The sequence below is a fragment of the Girardinichthys multiradiatus genome, chromosome 12 (assembly GCF_021462225.1).
Source record: "Girardinichthys multiradiatus isolate DD_20200921_A chromosome 12, DD_fGirMul_XY1, whole genome shotgun sequence".
Lineage (NCBI taxonomy): Eukaryota > Metazoa > Chordata > Actinopteri > Cyprinodontiformes > Goodeidae > Girardinichthys > Girardinichthys multiradiatus.
This window is the reverse complement of record NC_061805.1, coordinates 51,571,168-51,592,744: the sequence shown is the minus strand read 5'-3', so window position 1 is coordinate 51,592,744 and position 21,577 is coordinate 51,571,168. Positions and strand designations below refer to the sequence as shown.

The 21,577-nt window shown below is 42.1% G+C and overlaps 1 protein-coding gene across 1 annotated transcript in view; it reads left to right on the top strand.

Moving 5' to 3' along the window:
- Positions 1-12,613, top strand: part of LOC124877810 (GTPase IMAP family member 8-like) — a 48,759-nt gene extending 36,146 nt beyond the window's left edge. The window contains exons 3-6 of the mRNA XM_047381356.1: positions 127-759; positions 850-891; positions 3,188-4,366; positions 10,393-12,613. Of these exons, the coding sequence (XP_047237312.1) occupies positions 127-759; positions 850-891; positions 3,188-4,366; positions 10,393-11,951 (3,413 nt within the window). The 3' untranslated portion in view covers positions 11,952-12,613. The remainder of the gene's footprint in view (positions 1-126; positions 760-849; positions 892-3,187; positions 4,367-10,392) is intronic.
- The last annotated feature ends 8,964 nt before the right edge of the window (positions 12,614-21,577 follow it).

Sequence of the window (21,577 nt, the reverse complement as noted above, 5' to 3'; positions counted from 1 at the left end):
GGGTAACTGAGATATCTCAACACAAACATTTTGCCACAATACTGATTTATGGTTTTAAAAACATTCACTTTGAAATCTTTCCAATTGAGTAAGCTGTCAGTTAACTTTCTATTTCTGTAATTTCAGTGTCCGAGCTCCGGGTGGTTCTGCTGGGAAGCAGCTGGTCCCAGAGGAGTTCAGTGGGAAACTTCATACTGGGAGTGGATGTTTTTGAAAATGAAGCTCAGTCATTTATGAGAATGAGTGGAGAAAAGGAAAACATGAAAATATCTGTCATCAACACTCCAGATCTTCAGTTTCTCACAGCAGACAAACTGACAGAGTTTATTAAAGACTGTGCAAGGATCTCTTCTCCTGGACCTCATGTGTTCCTGTTGGTTCTGCAGCCTGAAAATTTCACCGAAGAAGAGAAAAACAGGATCTACAGAGTCCTTGACACTTTCAGTGATCAGTCATTTGATCATTCATTTCTACTCATTTTACAGTCTAGATACAAACATCGCATCATCAATTTTCAAGATCAAATGAAAAAGCCTCTTATAAAGGAACTGATCAGAAAATTTAGATACAGATATTTAAAGATGGAAGAAACTGAACTTTCAGAGCTGCTGACTCGTTTTGGTCAAATTGTAAAGGAGAACAATGGAGAACATGTGAGTTATGAAGAGTTTAAGGAAGCATCAACCGGCTTAGAAGATTGGAATCAGAGCCGGAAAGAAAAGACAGCAGGTTATATTGTAGCTGCTGTTACAGCTGCTGGTAAGTGCAGAAACAATTTTAATAAAACTTTGAGACAAATAATTATTGATTTGATCAATTATGATAAACATTCATGTCCTGCTTTTAAAGGTCTCAGTGGAAAAATAGTCGGGAAACATCTCTCATATGAAGGTGAGTGAATTAATTAAAGAGTTATTAATGCAAATTGCAGACAGCCTATAGAGGTCACTTCTCTATTCTATACACTCACAGTTAAGAGTAATTTACTAGTTAACATGCATGTTTTAGACTGGTCAGAAACCAGAGCTTCCAGGTAAAAACCCAGACATGCTCTGGGAGAACATGCAATCTCCACACAGAAAGAGTCCATCTCGACCCGGCCCAAAAGCCATGTCAGAAACAGAAGAGACGGAAGGCTGAAGGGGAAGACACAGGTCTGTCTTAGTAAATTCAAATAACTAATGAGGACACATGAGGTGTGGTGATCAGTACTTCACTATGATGGTGCTTATGTGTGGATTTGTGAAGATTGTGCTGAAGCAGGCCTTGTTTTACACCAAACAGAAGTAAGAGGGGAAGGTGTGGCTTGGGTGGTTAGAGTTTGTCCTGTAACTGGTGGGTTGCCGGTTTGAGCCCCCGTTCCATCTGTCTCAGTCTTTGGGTCCCTGAGCAAGACCCTTAGCCTCCCTGGGTGCTGCACAATAGCAGCCCAGTGCTCCCTAAGGGATGGGTTAAATGCAGAGGACAATTTTGTTGGAATGTACAATTGCAATGACAAAAATAATGATTATTATTAAAGTTAAGAGAGAAAAGGTCCTTGAAACAGAGAATAGGTATAGCTTTAGGGTGTATTCAGACACGCCACGTTTGGTACGCTTTAAATGGACCACAGTTTATTTCCCCCCTTGGTCTGGTCTTTTTGTGCAGGTGTGAATACACTAAAATGAATCCTGGACTGGACCAAACAACCAGACCGAGACCCACTTTTTGAGGTGGTCTCAGTCAGCTTCCAAACCGACTCTGGTGCAGTTTGCTTTTTGGTGTGAATACAGACCGGCCTTTATCCAGCCAAATACAGGAAACGTACGCCCTTTTGGACTTAACAAAGCAGAACATCATGGGGACAATTAGCCTTTTCGTGTTGCTAACGCTACTACTGCATGGATGCTACAAACGATGAGCAGTAGACGGGCCTGGAGCAACGAGGAGAGATTGTGCTATCTCGATATTTGGGCAGATGCACACATAACCCAACTGCTAGAAAAGACACAAGAATGCGGTTGTGTTCAGGATGTTTAGGGAGAAAATACGGGAGAGGTTTGGCGGTCTTCTGAACAATGCTGTGTTGAAATGAAAAAACTTCACCAAAGTTGTCTTGAGGTACGAGACGCATTAAACACGAGTTTTCCTCCACTTCCACACTGTGCGCTGAACTGCTCTGGTCATCTCTGTCCAATGGGAGCAATGGTCATCACACGCGTGGCTTTGTTTAAAAGTTATAGTTCACTTGCAAAAAGTAAAATGTGAAAGAGAACCACACCAAACAAAAAATGTTTTGCATTTTTTACACTACTCATCAGAAACAACACATGACGGTACTGTTTTCCATTGCAGTGGCTCCAAACGTGTAGCAGGCTTAGAAACGTTTGGAAGAGACATGTTTTTGTGTGCATGTTATCTGCACATAACTTTGTGAGAACGATGGCGTTGTGGTGATTTACTTTGAAAATCTGAAGATCCTGCACCCATCTGTTTGTGAACTGCAGATGACCTTCCAGGGATTTGTAATTTCATAATTGCTCGTGTATGTAGGCACTCACTCCACACACAAGGTAACCAAACACGTCAGATAATGTTACCTCTGGATGCTCATTTAAGTCGGTTATCCACTCAGTGTTCTGTTAACTGACTGTATTTTCTCCAGGTATCCCCTTCTCGAGACGCTGTTTAATTTGTTGCAGTACGGAATCCGTGTCTTGCTCTGCTCATCTCATTATTGTTAAAGGTAGCTTCTGTTAGCGACACCGTCAAAATGGCTTCGGCAATCCCATCGTGCAATGCGTCATGACGTCCATTCACAAGCCCTGTTATTTCAAAGTCTATAAAAAAGCTTTTTCTAGGGATCAACATGAAATACATATACAATCTGCCCTGACTCCTCTGGATCGATGCACAGATTTGTAATTTTAGAAAAACCTGGTTGAAATAAATGAGCAGTGGCTGGCATCTTTGTGATCCGTCGAAGCACGTCAGCTCACTGGCATATTCATGTAATCAATGACATTGATATATATATATATATATATATATATATATATATATATATTATTTGCACTGTATCTCTATAGAATTTAAATATTGACATTACATTAAATCCTTGTTATTATAATTTTAACTGTAGCCTACAAATGGCTGAAAAAGATCTGCAAGTAATTGTTTTATCACATAATTTTCTCTTCTATTGCAGCATCTGGTTTTAGGATCATGCTGTTGGGGAAAAGTGAGGACAAAAAGATAAAACTTGGTAACTTGATCTTTGGAGAGCAGAGATTTCATCAACAGAAGCAGAGTGTGGCCTCCTGTGGGGAGTGGAGAGGAAAACCAGTAACAGTAGTAAAAACTTCTGATATGTTCAGTCTGACTGAGGAGAAAATCCAGAGTGAAGTGAAGAACTGTGTGAGTCTCTGTCCTCCTGGACCAGATGTTCTGCTGCTGCTGGTGAAACCTTCAGAATTTACTAAAGAAAACAGAGAAACACTGAAGTTCATCCTGAGTTTGTTTGATGGAGATGCCTTCAAACATTCAATGGTCGTCTTAACAAATAACAGTAAAAAAAGTTCATCTGTCACTGAGCTCCTCAAGCTAGTTCAGGAACGATGCTACAACATGGATAATAATGACCTCAATCTGTTAATGGAGGAGATTAAAAAGATCATGTATGGGAACGAAGGAACATATCTGACCTTCAGAAAAGAGACCAGCAGAACCCAACATGAACATAGGAAACCTCCACTGAACCTGGTTCTGTGTGGGAGGAGAGGAGCAGGGAAGACCTCAGCAGCCAAGGTCATTCTAGGTCAGACAGAGCTTCATTCAGCCTCCAACTCATCAGAGTGTGTTAGAAACCAGGGACAGGTGTGTGGACGTTGGGTTTCTTTGGTGGAGCTGCCTGCCTTGTATGGAGAAGCTCAGCAGAAGGTGATGGAGGAATCATTCAGGTGTATCTCCCTCTGTGATCCTGAGGGTGTCCACGCCTTCATCCTGGTCCTACCTGTGGGTCCCCTCACTGATGAAGACAAGGGAGAGCTACAGACCATCCAGGACACCTTCAGCTCTCGGGTCAATGACTTCACCATGGTTCTGTTCACTGTGGAGTCAGATCCAGCAGCTCCAGCTGTTGTTAACTTTGTGAAGGAGAACAAGGACATCCAGAAGCTCTGTCAGAGCTGTGGAGGAAGATATGTTGTTCTCAACATCAAGGACCAGCAGCAGATCCCAGAACTGTTGGAGAAGGTGGAGAAACGCATTTCTGACAGGAAGAATTGGACCGGTTTCACAACGAAAACATTAGCATGTGGCCTAATGGAGGAAAAATCACAGCTACAGACTGAACTGAAGGAGTTCAACACAGAGACTGCTCTCACAGGTAAAAATAACTTGAATGTTCAAATTATTTTCAATTTCTTATTTAACTGAACAGTTTTATGAATTCTGTTTTGTCTGTAACTATAAATTGGTGATATAATTAAATTAGTTTCAGAGCTCTCACTTTTCAAAGAGGAAAGTTTATAATTAAATTTAGTTTTTGCAGATCTCGATGAAGGTATTAAAATATTTTTACATCCCTGGAAATAATATTGCTCATTGAAATGTAGTATACAGTTGTTTTGCAGGTATGATTGTGAATATTTAGTAAAAGTTATTATTAGTAATTTATAATTCCTAACAAACATCATCCACCACATTTTGATATTCGAAATATACTATGAAATTGTGTTTGTTGGACTACTAGAACTTATTAATAATTATAATTAATAATCATCAACTAAAGTAATCATAAATGTAACAAGATTTTGAGACAACTAACCAAAAAAGGGATGATACGAGCACAGACCTTCAGACAGCAAATCAATTTCACACAAAAAAAGCACAAAACGCTTCTCTTTATATGCGTGAATTTATCAAATAAAATAGCACAACCTTTACAGTCAATATATATATATAAGCCAATAAACACTATACCTAAAACTAGCAACCGTCACTAAACTAATAAATTAAGAACAAGATACCAATAGTAATTGACAGATCAATCAGTTAATGAGTAATAAACAACTGGAAAATGAGGAATAATTAAAGTTTCTGGATCAAGTGATAATATGACTAACAAATGATGAACACCAATAGATATGTAAATTCAATTCAGTTTTATTTCTAAAGCACCAATTCACAACACGTGTCATCTCAAGGCACTTTACAAAGTCAATTGAATCATACAGATTCAAGTCACACTTGCAGCATTCACTCCTCCTGGATGAACATGTAGAGACAGTGGACAGTCACTGGCGTTGACTTTGCAGCAATCCCTCATACTGAGCATGCATGTAGCGACAGTGGAGAGGAAAAACTCCCTTTTAACAGGAAGAAACCTCCAGCAGAACCAGAACCAGGCTCAGTGTGAGCAGCCATCTGCCACGACCTACTGGGGGTTTGAGAGAACAGAGCAGAGACACAAAGAGAACAAAGAAGCACTGATCCAGGAGTACTTTCTATGGGAAGGAAGAGTAAAATGTTAATGGATGTAGCTTCTTTAGTGGTTTCATCTAGAAAGAAAGAACAGATAAACTCTGAGCCAGTTTTCAAGGTTAGAGTCTGGAAGAGAGAACATATAATTAGTTACAGTAGAAGCTCAGTCAGTAGCCATGTCTAGGAGAGAGAAAGGGTTAAACGCTGAGACAAGGCCAAGTGGGTGACCACTAGAGGGTGAGCATTTATTGGCAGCAGAAGCTTGGATGATGCCCCTCTCCAGAAAGGTATCACAGGTAGACACAGAGTCAGGCCAGGTGTAGCTTCTAGGAAGAGAATAGAGAGAACAAGGTTAAAAGCTGAAATAACAGCAAATAATGCAAAACTGGAGAGTAGTATGAGAATGTAGCGAAGAGGGTGAAAGTGGTCATTATGTCCTCCAGCAGCCTAAGCCTATAGCAGCATAACTACAGAGATAGCTCAGGATAACCTAAGCCACTCTAACTATAAGCTGTGAGCGACATGTCATATGATCTTCGGTCATACAGAGTTCTGGTTTGGGGAGAAGCATTTAAAATGTGGGGGAAATCTGACCTTCCAGATGGAAGCTGCATTCAGTTGTTTATTAGTAGGCGGAGCTGAAATGATGTCATGAACTGAGTGTGGCAACATGTTCAGCATTGTTCCCTGATGATGTATACTACATTTGAAGTGGATCCGATGATGTATGATGGAGATAGAGCACTTGAAATGTCCTAGGGGGCGCTGTTGATCCAAATTCCATTGTAATCCAATAGAGCTGTTTGGAGGCTGACAAAGATCAACCATATTCAGTTTGGAGTGAATTGGATCATTCATGTGTAATTTACAGCCAAACGTATGGCCGTGGCGTGACATCAGAATTTGCCACGCCACCACAGCCACACCCACCAGCAAGCCAGTCAATACTGGCAACTGTCTTAGACCATCATGTTATCTGTCACTTGGGACAGTTTCACATTGATAAGGTGAAGGACACCAAATATGGACCATCAAAAGGAAAACATGGCACTTCCTGTTATGAGGGGGCAGGGGTTTGATGATGTCAGCATCTTATCAGTGAATATTGTTCAGGCCCAGAGGCAGATCAGTCTTAGAAGGTTTCAGGTCTCTGTGACTTTCCGTGTAGAAGCTAAATCAATTTTGTCTTTTATGGCGAGAAGTCATATTTTGAGGTTTGGCCACGCCCACACACTTTCATGTATCAAAAAGCTTTTGATAACTTTTGATCCCCAGTTCCTTAACAGTAAACTGAGTGATTTTCACGTCTCTAAGTCAAAAGCTGTAGGAGGAGTTCGCTCAGATATGCGGGCTAGAAACGGCAAAAACGGGGGCAAATTCAATCCAAACTGGCCGACTTCCTATGGGGTTTGGACCAACGCTCCAAGAGACTTTTTTTGTAGGTCCTGAGAAGTTACATATGTGTATCATATTTCACAATCCTCGATCAAAGCATGGCATGGGGCTGATTTTTAAAAATTTTCTAGGAGGTGCTGTGGACAAATTAGGCCACGCCCACCAAATATGTCATCAGATCTCTGTTGGGGACTGGACAAGGATCAATCACATTGAATTTGGTGCAGAAAAGATGATGTATGTGGAAATTAAAGCCAAACGTATGGCCATGGCGTGACGTCCAACTTCGCCGCGCCACCACGACCTTTTATGAAAAGTTACTGTGCTTCAAACAAAGTTAGACCCACCAGTTATCAGTCATCTGACACAGTTTGAAGCGGATTGAATGTAGACAGGCAGATAGTTACCTTTCCCAGTAAAAAAAGTGACTTCCTGTTCTCAGGGCACGGGGCTAAGATGATGTCAGCATCTGACCCCATAGGATCGTCGGGAACCCAAAGGTCCTCCTTCATGCCAACTTTGGTGTGATTTGGCGTTTCTTTGGAAAAGTCATTGCATTTTCTTACTTTCTACGCAATGCCAAGTTCCTGCCCTGGCCACGCCCCCTAAACATGGCCGAGAACTCAGGATTTTGATAACTTTTAATCCCGCATCCCTTCACTGCATATTGACCAAATATGAAGCCGATAGCTCAAAATCGCTTGGAGGAGTTCGTTAAAGTTCGAGGTGAGTAAAAGTGAAAAATTGACAAAAATTAACATTTGATCCAAAATAGCCGACTTCCTGTGTGTTTTAGGGCATACCCCCAAGATACTTTTTTTCTTGGTTTGACTCAATGTGCCAAATTTCAGATCTCTACGACTTACAGTTTGGGCTATCTCACGTTTGGGGGCGTGGCTAAGAGGTTTGGCCACGCCCATTGACGAGGGCATTAAAGAACAAAAATTTCACGCGCAGGACAATTTTGGGTAAAATCATACGCGTTTTGGTGCACGGCAAAGCCCCCAAATTGCCCCGCAAAGACGCAACGGAATAATAATAAGAAATCCTACGATTACAATAGGCCCTTGCAGTTCAACTCGGGCCTAATAAACATTCGAATTACAATAGGCCTTCACAGCTGAAGAAAAAGAAAAAGGACACATCAGCTTTCTGAGTTACATGCAGGTAGGGGGCGCTGTAGTTAAAATCATCCTAAATCAGCTGATCACATATAAAATCAGCTGTTCAGATGCACAAACACTTCCCCCAAAACACACAAAACAAAACCACCATGAAACAGTTTGGTTCTGACATTTATTGACGGTTCTTAAGAAAACCAGAGTCTGCAGGAGCAGGGAGCAGGCAGAGAGCAGCTGCCCGTAAAAAGACTGCCTTCATCGGGTCAAACAGGAGGACGAGCTACTGAATCTCTGGAACACAAATATTCAAAATCCAACCTAAACCTAACTTCAACACTTCTGCGCTTTAAAGTCATTGTCCTCATTATTGCCATGACTGAGACAAAAACTTCCTTATAAAGGCCCAAAATTGTAACTTCTTCTGGTCCTTCTTCAGGTCCAGACAATAGCACTTCTCCTGCCAACCCCTTCACATCAGAACCCTTGAGCCTTATTTATAGGTTCTGGCTGGGCTGTGGTGCAGATAATTATCCCAGTGGATCATTTTATACATGAAGAAACATATATAAGACATTCTTGCATATACAATGATACACAATTTGTAGTATTAAGTTTATTTATGCTTTTATTTTCTTTTTTTTAAATCATTTTATGCAGATTACTTTAATGTGACAATGTCACATAGTAACTTTAATATCGGCACAGCAACCTGACGGCTGGTGGCTTCAAGTCATAGCTCCAGCCATCAGCGGTTCAGTGGAAACACAACTGGTACCATACCAAGTAGAGAGAGACCGAGTGGAACGGAGCCGCACTGCCTAAAACGAGCCAGTGGAAAAGGGGCACTAGTTAGCTTGTGTGTTAGCCTCTTGGCCAAAGGAAGCCACAGGTAGGAAGCGAGCAGGAGAGAGAGAGAAAGGAAAAACAGAAACAGCACACCACAGCGTAAACAAAGCTCAGGACTGTCGTATCATGCCAAAAAAACTTAAATTAGTAAAGATTTCACCCAAAGGCTGTTTTTCAAGCCAGTCTGTGGAACCCAAGTTAACTGTAAAAACACAGTAAAACACCAACACTCAAAATTCAGCTACAGGGAAGCGTTGCCTCGAAGCCTTATTGCAACAGTCCAAAAAACACACAAAATTAAAACAATGACGATACTTGGATCATCCTATTTTAACCTAATCTCTGCCCAGATACAAAAGGCTTACTATTAGTCGTCTTCGTCCAGCAATTGTCGTCCTGGGACGGGAAACCATTACTGACCAGAGGTTTGTGCTGCACCGGCTTATATCACCTCTGTCTGTGATGAATGATGGGAGGTGTAGTTTGATCAGTCTTTCTTCCGGTATGATGGCCCAACAACAGTCAAGCCCAAAATGTATACATACCCCCACATGTTTACATCTCAGGTAATTTTAATCTAACCAAGAAGTTTGATCCTAATTGGAAATGAGACAGACATCTCTCAGGTATAAGATAATAAAACAATATAAAGTTTAAGAGATAGAAAAATTACCTCTTTTTAACAAAAAAAATATTTTTTAACTTTTTTATTCTATATTTCAAATAATGAATGAAAAACTGTTATAACAACTCAGCAGCTTTAAACATGTCTCCTCTGATATTTTGATAATTTATCTTCGGTGATGAGCTCCCAGCCTTTGAGGTTGGAAGCCCTACTTACCATCACCCTAATCTTTAGCTCCCTCTACAGATTTTCAGTCAGATTCTGGTCAGGACTAGGGCTGGGCCGTTCTAAAACATACATTTTACTGCCAGTCAGAAGAAACATGTTGGTCAAATAACAAAATGACTTTAAACCCAAATCTGCCAGTTATTTATTCATTTCTTTGTTTTGGGCTCAACTGTATTCATCAGAATACATTAATAACAATGTTAAGATTTATGCAACATTTTTAAACTCCACCATTCAAACCTCTGCAGGTTGTATGATTATGACAAACTAAAACTATCTTTGCTTATCCTCACACTGTAATTTATTGACACTGTTAAAAAAACGGAGCAAAGTATTGTTAATTAATTACAATAAAACTAAATATCTTAAAACATAACTATTTAATCATATAAAATTCTAATGGCATGGTGTTCAATAATTACAAGTTTATCAAATACATCACTAAACCAGGAGTTATCTATATGATTCAATTCACCAATAGGTTGAATGAAATACTGCTGGTTTTGCCACACACAGAAAACTGATCATCCAAGTCATAAGAAGGTGGTTTCTCATCATTCCAAACATTGACCAGAGACATGTGATTGTTTTTTTTTTTCAACCTAAACTGTTGGGGTGAGATATCTCACAATAACTGCAAATATCACAATTATTGTTGCCCTAACAGATCATTCTTATTATGAATTATTATTTTGAATTTCTTCTTCTTCTCAGACACTGATGAGAAGAAGAGCCCAGAGTGTCTCAGGATTGTTCTGGTCGGGAAAACCGGGAGTGGGAAGAGCTTGTCAGGAAACACCATTCTGGGAAGACAGGAGTTCATTTCCAGTTCATTTCAACAATCAGTTACAAAAAGCTGTCAGAAAGCCCAAAGTGAGGTGGACGGTCGTCCTGTTGCTGTTGTCGACACTCCTGGTCTGTTTGACAACAATTTGTCCCATGAAGAAGTTGGTGAAGAGATGGTGAAATGTATGAGTCTTCTGGCTCCTGGTCCACATGTCTTCCTGCTGGTGCTGCAGATCGGAAGATTCACAGAGGAGGAGAAGGAGACGTTAAAACTCATCAAGAAGGTTTTTGGAAAGAATTCAGAGAAGTTCACCATCGTCCTTTTTACTGGAGGAGACAAGCTGGAACGTGAGAAAACGTCTGCTACTGAGTTCATTGCAGGTTGTGAAATTTCCTGTAAAAAGCTGATCAATGACTGTAAAGGAAGATACCATGTGTTTAATAACTACAACGAGCAACACCGTTCACAAGTCACAGAGCTGATCCAAAAGATCGACACCATGGTGAAAGACAATGGAGGCAGCTGCTACACCAACAAGATGCTGCAGGAGGCTGAAGCTGCCATACAGAAAGAAATGAAGAGAATCCTGAAGGAGAAGGAAGAAGAGATGGAAAAACTGAAGGAGGAGCTTGAAAGGAAACATATGGAAGAAAAGGAAGAAATAAAAAGAAAAATGGAGGAACAGAGAGCAGAGATGGAGAAAGAGAGAAAACAGAAAGCTGAACAACTTAAAGAGATGGAAGAAAACATCGGCAAGGAACGAGAGCAGAGAAAGAAAGACGAGGAAATTAGGAAAGAGGAAGAGAAGAAACAAAGAGAAGAGGAAGAGCAACAACAAAAACAGTGGGAAAAAGAACGAGAAGCTTTGGAGCGAAAAATTATGTCAGAATCAGCAGAAAAGGAGACAATCGACCAAAAACTGGAAGAGATGAGAAAAGAGACGGAGGAAAAGAGAAAAGCCTGGAAGAAGGAAAGAAACAAGTGGAGGAAAAAACGTGGCAGAGAAAATGAAGAGAGACGGAAAGAGGAACAACAAAAACTGAAAAAGCTTCAAGATGAATTTGAGAAAGAAAGAGAAGAAGATGACAAGAAAAGAAAAGAAAATGAAAAGACGAGACAAGAACAAGAGGAGAAGGAGAAAAAGGAATTAGAGGAAAAATTTCAGAAGAAAATTGATGAAATGAAGAAGGAATATGAGGGAGAAGCCAGGAAGCAAGCAGAAAAATTCAATACGTTTAAAGAGAAATACAAGAAAGACTTTGAAGATCTGATAAAGAAACATGAAGAAGAACTGGATGATCTGAAGAAGACACACAGCAAAGACTACAAACTGTTAGAGGATCTCAAAACTCTGACAGAAACGGATCTGAAAGCTGAAATCAAGACAAAAGAAGCACAAAACAAAGAATTAGAATCTTTGAAGGAAAAGCAACAAGAAGAATTGGAAGAGTTGAAAAAGAAACAGGGTGATTGTACCTTATTGTAATGATCCTTTCTGCTAGCAGCTCTCAGTATTATGTTGATGATCATCTAACACCAGAACACGATGGTTTGTTGCATGTTTGCTTCTGTGATGTAATGAAGCATTTCACGTGTCATAATTACCATGATAACAAAATCCTTTGAGTTAAGAAGTTCTGTCACAGTGTACTATAAGTTTGCTGTCAATTATAAGAATGAAGTGGCTGGAAGCTGAGAGACTTTAACTGGTTTTACTGGGACAAGAATTCAGGGACACAGAATCTACAATCCAGCAGACTGGGAAAGTAACCAATCCTTACCAGTTCACCATCATAATGGAAAAGTATGATGTAAACACAAAGGATACATTAGCAGAGTATGAAATAAACACAATAACTTCTATTTTGTGGCAGGTGAGAAATCAGCTTAAGAGCAAAGAAACAAACTACTTAATGTCTCATTATGAATGAATTACGTCTTTTCTGTTTACTTTTAGGTCTCTTTGGCTCTATATAACCTTTCTAAATGTTATTTCATTAATTCATGCGTGTAATCATACGTGATATCAATATGTTAGAAGTAGTATATGGTACTAATGATTAAAATACAAATATTCGATTAAATCCTTATTAATACAAAACTGAAATATGTTCTGTGTTCATTTAATAAACCAGTCTAATAGTTTTATTTGGTTGACCATTTTGTTCTTATTGCAGCATTTTATTTTATAATTTGAACAGCTTAGAGATCTTTATTAAAAACTAGATTTTAAATGAAAATGCAGGCAGAAACTAATTGAAATATGGCAAAAATAATATTCCAGCTTTAAAGGTCCTGTTGGATCAGAATTAGAATAAGAATCATATTTATTTGTCATTCAGCATGTCTGAGCTATGAAAGAATATAATTTGTTTCTCAGAGTAACAAACATAAACAAAGAAATGTAGGAAAATAGATTAGAAGAAACACAAATAGATTCATGGAAAAGCAAAAACAATATCCAGGGACTTCATGTAGGAAGCACACATAAACCATGAGGCGCAACGTTTAAGGCTCAACTCAGCATGTATGTTGTGTGAAAATGTGCAGCAGACACGCAAACTTTTTCAATCGCCAACAATAAACTACAGAGAACTAAATCTCCCCTGAATCCACTGAAATATGATCCATTCAGTTTATTTAATTCATGGAGCATCAAACCTGATGTTTTACATAACTTTGAGTTTTTATGGTTTAAATCAGAGAGATGAACCTGAATCACATTAAGCCTCAGTGAGGTAACACACCTCAGAAAATGATGGAAACAACCTCAGAAAATGATGGAAACTGTGAAACTTCCTGTTTCTGTCGCCTGTAGATGGAAATGTTCATCGGTCTGAGCGCTGAGGAGCATAAAATGCATGAGAATCATCCAAGGGACACTTTCATTCTCACTGAGGAAGAAAACGATGTCAGATCAGCAGATTCATTCCTAACAAGTCAGGTTTGATGATTCCTAAGGTGGACAAGCTGGAGACAATCACACATGTCCATAAATAGCTGCTAAAGTTGCGTGTAACTGAGGAACGATGGCAGCTTTGGCTCAGCTGGAGGACATCACCGTTGAAAGAAGTTGGATGGAGCATTTTTTTCAGAGATCGTACTGATCTGCTGGTACATGATGATGCATGGCTTATTAGCTGCTTTAGATTGATCAGGACAATCATCTTGGAGCTCTGCATGGAGCTGGCCTCAGTGTTACAGAGAGAAACCAGCAGGAACCGGGTCACCAGTGCCAGTTCAAGTTCTCACTATGCAACTACTTCTTGCTCTATGGCTTCTAAGGTGATGTTTTTTTGTCTTTTTATGTGACATCATGAAAGGTTTAAAGTTCTTCACATCATTTGGGAGGAATATTCAGGTCTATAACTGAGCTCAATTCAATTCAGTTTATTTATATAGCACCAATTCACAACATGTCGTCTCAAGGTTCTTCACAAAGTCAGGTTCATACATTTCAATTAATCGTAACCATTGAACAGTTCAGTCAGATTCAGTTATTTCTTCAAATTGGATAAAAAGTTTTTCTATCTAAGAAAACCCAGCAGATTGCATCCAGTCAGTGACTTGCAGCATTGACTCCTCCTGGATGAGCATGTAGAGACAGTGGACAGTCACTGGTGTTGACTTTGCAGCAATCCCTCATACTGAGCATGCATGTAGCGACAGTGGAGAGGAAAAACTCCCTTTTAACAGGAAGAAACCTCCAGCAGAACCAGAACCAGGCTCAGTGTGAGCGGCCATCTGCCACGACCGACTGGAGGTTTGAGAGAACAGAGCAGAGACACAAAGAGAACAAAGAAGCACTGATCCAGGAGTACTTTCTATGGGAAGGAAAAGTAAATGTTAATGGATGTAGCTCCTTTAGTCGTTTCATCTAGAAAGAAAGAACAGATAAACTCTGAGCCAGTTTTCAAGGTTAGAGTCTGAAAGAGAGCACATAGAGTTAGTTACAGTAGAAGCTCAGTCAGTAGCCATGTCTAGGAGACAGAAAGGGTTAAACACTAAAAGACAGGGCCATGTGGATCATCTGTAGAAGGTGAGCATTAAGTTGTTGCCAGCAGAAGCTCGGACGATGCCCCTCTCCAGAAAGGTGTCACAGGTAGACACAGAGTCAGGCCAGGTGTAGCTTCTAGGAAGAGAAAAGAGAGAACAAAGTTAAAAGCTGAAATAACAGCAAATAATGGAAAATTGGAGAGTAGTGTGAGAATGTAGCGCAGAGGGTGAAAGTGGTCATTATGTCCTCCAGCAGCCTAAGCCTATAGCAGCATAACTACAGAGATAGTTTCAGTTCAGATTATTTAGTTAAACGGCGCTTATTTACAACAATGTCGTCTCAAGGAACCCCACAAAGGGTCCCACTGATGGTCATTGTTATACTAAAAACCACAAGGATTGGGATACCTCTCTCTGTCAGACTGATTATAACCATTGGAAAAGAGAAGGGGTCATACAGGTAGCAGAAATGGAGGGTGTGTTTGCACCTCAACCATAACTGAGCCGGTTTAGGCTAAACCTGACTCCTCCTTACTCCAACCAACGAGGGAAGAAGGCTCCCTCCCTGATAACCTAAGCTGCTCTAACTATAAGCTTTATCAAAAAGGAAAGTTTTAAGCCTAGCCTTAAAAGTAGACAGGGTGTCTGCCTCACGGACTAAAACTGGGAGCTGGTTCCACAGGAGAGGAGCCTGATAACTAAAGGATCTGCCTCCCATTCTACTTCTAGAGACTCTAGGAACCACCAGTAAACCTGCAGTCTGAGAACAAAGTGCTCTGTTAGGAACATATGGACCAATCAGATCTCTGATGTATGATGGAGCTAGATCATTAAGGGCTTTATATGTGAGGAGGAGAATTTTAAATTCTATTCTGGATTTAACAGGGAGTCAATGAAGGGAAGTGTGGAGATATATTATGTGTGTGCATTATTTTATAATGTGTGTGCATCATTATTGTGTTCATAAACAGTGTGGGAAATGAAATGTATAACCTGTGTTAGTATAAGACATTGTGGCCTGCAGAATTGTTGTTGCATAAACTTGGCCTTGAGTATGGTGACGCAGAATGAGACTGAAGAACTGTAAGGCTTGGGAAAGGATGTGAAAAAGATTGAGGGCCAAGTACTCCCTTTTCATATCAGCAGAAAAGCAGAGTCCAGGTGCAGGACAATAGCTGTCCAAATATAGTAAGCCGGAAATGTGTGTACGTAATCATATGTGTGAAAAAACTGTAAACAGGGGCCTGTCCATTTTCATGTGTTTTAATAAAAGCCATGTGCCCAGTGAGAAGCTCTGAAGTCGTCTCGGTGTGTGGTCAGATCACATTACAGAGAGCTTCCCCTGGTCCAGGTACTTGAATGATATCCAGCTGTCTCTGTGTGATTTATTCTAATATGTTGTGAATTCTTTCAGCTTACAGTGAATAAACGAACACGCAGAAGACCCCTTGGTGGGGTGCTTCAACAATTTGGTGACCCCGACGTGATTCAAGGCTGACTTAGGGAATTTGGACGAAGAGAGAGTGTGACAGATGAACCTATGACATCCGGGGCGCCCATATGTCATCAAAAGGTGGGCAGTACCTGTTGTATCAAATTCTGCCGATTGGATTTATGTATAGGCTAAATTATTTACCAGGGTGTCAGTGGTTCTGATTTGTTATTACTCTGTAAAACTGTTAAAGACTGTGCATTAACTGAATGTGTTAAAATGGAGTCAGATATGAAAAGCTGAGATGAGACCAGGGGTGCAGTCCGCCTGGGTCAAAGGTCAAAAAGGTTGAAGTCCTTTTATTGCTGAGCGTGGCTGCTCAACTCATTAATTGACGAATTAATGAGATAAAGCTGGGTACAGTCCCGTGTCTTGGCGAAACACAAAGTATTGACAGGTCAAGGGCCTGATAAAAGTCTGATTTTTGTCAATCAGTGAGCAGAAACCTCTGATTTTTGTTAATCAGGGTGCAGAATATCTTGTTTGGTTTTGTTTTAGGCCTCTTGCAGCTGCAGTTTAAGGGAGCTGATTCTGTGAACCCCTAATGCTCAGAAATTTTACTAAGGGGTTAAAAATCTCAATCTAGTGGCCACACGGAGGAATTACACAACTGACTGAGTGCAGTCAGTCTTAAGTCTTTGAACATTCGTTCTGAATTAAACATGCGGTTGGATTTTTAATTATTTGAGCGAAAATGAAATGCATTTATTGAATATAGGGTGAAGTGGCTTGTGGTGGATTGTTTCTGCATATTTATGCATTTTCTGTGTGTGAGTGTCTAAGAGTGCAGTTGAATTGAGCAAGTCCAAGCTGGAATGTGTGTGCGTGACTGAACTAGATAATCATTTGGGTTAAATTAACTGTCGACTACTAGGGATAATTGTCTGTGTGGCGGATTATAGAATAAACGTGAATATTAAGTGTTTTTTGGCTGATGTTAAACGGGAGTGACTGTGGGAAACACCTGACTGCGTATGTGTGTGACTGGGACAGATCAGCAGAGGACGGCCTGCCATTGCAGAATAAATGCACTGTGTTGTTCACAAAAATAATACATTCATAAGCGGATTTTGTGCGCATATTGTGAAAAATTGATTGAACATTTGTTCCGTAGGATTTTAAACAACATGGAAGGTAAATTTCCGGACACAACATCACGGGTGGATTTAGAAACACAATTAAATAACATACAAACACTGGTTCTCCAAACCAGGGGTACAGACGACGCGGACAAGATCAAAGATAAAATCGAAAAAAAGGTAAGAGAACCACTGAAGGTGGAGGGAATGAATTTGACGGACAAGTGCGATTTAGGTGATTGGTTTAGAAAGAAACTGAATACAGCGAAGAAAAACACACAGGAAGCACAAGGTAAGTTGAATGAAGCTACTGTTTGGTCCAAAGGTAAGTACCGGACAAACGTAGATAAATTGGACAAAGAACAACGTTTTTGGGCAGATATTCTTTTGATTTACCAGGGCGGAATTCACACAATGCAGCGGAAAAAACCCAGAGAAGGAGACGAGAAGGAGGTGTCAAAATCAGCTCAGGGGAGGTGTTCAGACACACCTCCACCATATAGACCCTCCTCCTCATGCAGCTCCCTCACTGATGCACCCACACCGCCCCCTGGTGGATTGTACCCCATATTGGAAGTACAGAATGGAACCCTGGTGGTGAATGGACTACAGATCCCAGAAGAGGTGAACAAATCTGTCAGTGGAACTTCTGGATTATCTATGCCAGCATCTGATGGGTCATTTCAGGATGCAGAAAAAGCAGCCTTTCAAGACAGAGAGGTAAGAGAAAGACAAGAACAAAATCAAAGAAGCCTGAGCAAAACAAATCCCTTTCGCTCACCCCCACAACAATCAAGTCTAAATTCAGAGGCTGGGGCACGGGGGCCAGGCTCTGTCTTACAAGGACCGGGGACTGATCCGGAAGGTTCAGTGTCTTTAATGCTAAGTGGATTCTGGAGGCCAGATAGGGTTTTGTGTCCTAATCCTTTTCTCACACCCACACCTTGTTACACCTCTACCCCAGCTGCTGAGGTGCAGGTAAGCAGGCACAGCATGCCACAGGAAACTGAAGAAGACAGAGCAGACCCGCAGCAAAACCATCCTGTGGACGGATTCCCAATACACTGTAACACAGTTGGACAGTTAATGGAACATTTACCCCGCAATGCTTCAGCTAAACCAGAAGGCTTTAGTTATGCCCCAAAAACCAATTACCCCCTTTTACAGCAACAAGGCTCTGGAGCCCCCTGTAGGTATAAACCTTTCTCTCTGGGCGACATTACGGCTCTCTGTGACAAGTTGCCCCCCATCTCAGAAGGAGCAGCAGTCTGGCTCCAGACTTTAGACACCCTGACGGCAGGCACCACGCTAGCATTGGGAGATTATAGAGCCGTGGCAGGACGGTGCATGCCACACCACACATGTAGAGAGATTGAGACAGCTGCTTTTACATCAAGAGCCCCGGATTCTGACCTCTTCACCCAGCATGTCCACTGGCTAGGTGATGCATTGAGACAAGCCTACCCTGTAACCAGGGGGCGCACCATCCCTAAGTTTGAATGGGACCCTAAAATTAACCCCAGGGAATAACATACAGCTGTAAATCCATGTGGCAAACTCAGACAGGAACTAATCTGGCTAATGAGGGGGCACAACGAGGCTGGTTCAGAGATGCTGTCCTTAATGGACTACCACCACAGATAAAAGCCAGCATGGAGGACAATCCGGACATGGCTGGAGTGGATGCTGGAACTTGGGATCGCCATCTGATTCACCACCTGTCCAAAATAAGAGAGAACCATAAGAAAGATGAGGAGGAACTTAAAAATCTGCAGACCCAATTGTTAAAAATGCAGTTAGCTGAAGCCAAGCAAAAAGCAGGAGACAAGAAGAAGGACAATAAAACCCCAAAAATAATGTATGAAGGTGCGGTTTCTCAGGGTCCCCAGACTCCTCCCTTTCCTGATCATCAGGACACGATTGCATCGAGGTCTGCAAACTCGGGTCCTTATCCTGCCCAACCAGGCCGGTTCAGGGGCAGGGGCGGGCCAAGGGGCCGTGGATTCCGTGGAGGACCACCAAGGCGATGGGGGGGTGCTGACGTTTGCTACTACTGTGAAGAGCAGGGTCATTGGAGCCGACACTGTCCATGCAACCCTGAGGCATATGGTCGTGGATATGGGCCCAGAGGAGGCCCAGGGCGACGCCCGTATCAAGGATGGGGTGGTCCACCACGTGGAGGTCAACAGCAGCAACCTTCACTTCAGCTGCCAGCCTGGGATGAACCCAGCCTTGGCCCGGACCACTACTGAGGGTCCCCACAGAACCCCCCGGACGGAGGGACTGAGGACCCCTTACTGTCCATCACGGTGGATGGACAAAATCTTCTTTTTTTGGTGGACACTGGGGCCACATGTTCAACTATTCAACGAGCCCCTCCTACCACCCTCTCCACAAGGACTACCACTGTCATGGGGCTTTATGGGGCTAAACAGGTCCTACCTTACACCACACCCCTAAAAACCAAGATAGGGGGACAGACTTTGAACCACAGCTATTTGGTGTCAGCGGACACCCCTGTCAACTTATTGGGCAGAGACATGTTGATTAAAATGGGAGCAACCATTTTATGTGGACCTGATGGACTGTCTGTGCATCTGCCCAATGGAGCTCAACTAGCCTGTGGCAACAATTCCCGCCTCTCTCATGGACAGTATCTCATACAACCCCTGGCGGACCCTATGGCTGACATATAATGGGTCCTCCTGCACCCAGAAACCACAGCGGGCAGAGGCATCCTCTCGTCTTTCCTTCGGTGGAAATCCTGGATCTCGACCCTGGTGCCCTACGTCTCTCCCCCTGACCCGCCACATGTCACCCTCTTCTATGACAGGAATAACTGTGAGTGTTATCAGGAAAGCTTTGCTGTGGAGCTGGAGGGGACTTCCTGGGAGATTGCCACCGCGGACATTTATGTAGCCCCTGAAGGTGTCGTAGCCTCTGTACAGTTGTCTGCAGAGCAGAAGGACTGGTTCAAAATGTGGTCTGATGGTGTACCCCCTGTTTCACTAGCGCTCCACCCTGCCCACGAAGCTCGCGAGCTGGGAGGAGTGTTAAAACGCTCCCTAGCTCTCACTGACTGGCATTCTTCATCCGCACCCAATCTATCTTATTCACCCTCAGGTAACACCTACCGCATTACCAACATGTCCACAGACGTTGGCACCTTGGAACATGTGCAAATTCACAGACATCATGGGAGAGAAAAAACAGATCATCCAATGGCTGCAGCTGTAGTTCAGAGCATGCCATCTTCACTTTGGGCTGAGGGCCCCACGGACGTGGGACTCATTCACTGCTCTCCCATCACTTTTCAGCTTAACACTGACCGACCCATTTGGAAATCCCAGTACCCTCACAAACCAGCAGCCGAAACTGGAATTTCTGACACCATAGAAGGGCTGTGGAACGCTGGGTTGCTGGAACCAGCTGACGGCTCTTCTTGGAACACACCCATCTTACCAGTAGAAAAGAAGGGAACTGGGAAATGGAGAATGGCCCACGACTTGAGAGCAGTAAATGCAGCACTGTCCACTCCCACAGTCCCAGTGCCTAATCCATACGTTGCTCTCACTAACCTTAACCCTGACCATGCATGGTTCACCTGCATCGATTTGGCAAACGCTTTCTTCTGCCTGCCTCTAGCTGAAAGTGCAGAGATGTTTTTGCATTCACATATAAGTCAAACAGGTACCGCTACACTCGTTTGCCGCAGGGTTTTGCTCTATCACCAGGACTTTTTAATCAGGTCCTTAAGAAATCCCTCCAAGACTGTCCCCTCCCCCCAAACACCACATTGATCCAATATGTGGATGACATTCTTTTGGCGACACCAACTGTTTCTGAATGCTTGGAGGCCACGGCTGTGGTACTCTCACACCTAGCAAAAGCTGGGTACAAGGTCAGCAAAGCCAAACTACAAATTTGCCGGAAACAGGTGGATTTCTTAGGCAGGGTGATCTCCCAGCCTGGGACAGGAATGTCCCCTTCACATCAATCTGCTGTCCTTTCTCATCCAAAACCGGTGTGGGTGAAAGACATGCTTTCCTTCTTGGGACTCACTGGATACAGCAGGTCATTTATTCCAGGATACATTGACCTAACTGCCCCACTCCGCGACTTAGTGAAGAAACAGGGCATGCGCAATTTGACGGCACCTCTACAATGGACAACAGAAGCAGAGGAAGCCTTTATTGCTCTTAAAACCAGCCTTTCCCAAGCTGCTAACTTGGCACATGCCGACTACACATTGCCCTTTCACTTGGATGTTTCTGTAACAGCACATACTGCGAATGGAGTGCTGTTCCAGATAAAAGGGGGAGTAAGAACAGTGCTAATGTATATTAGCGTGATGCTTGACAACATGGAACAAAGACACCATGAATGTACCAGACATGCAGCAGGGTTGACAAAAATAATTCAAAAAACAGCCCATGTGGTGATGGGACATCCACTACACATTTTAACATCATATGGAGTAGTGGCATTTGTCAATTCCAAAACTTTCACACTCTCACCATTGAGACAACAGAGATTGAGTAAGGT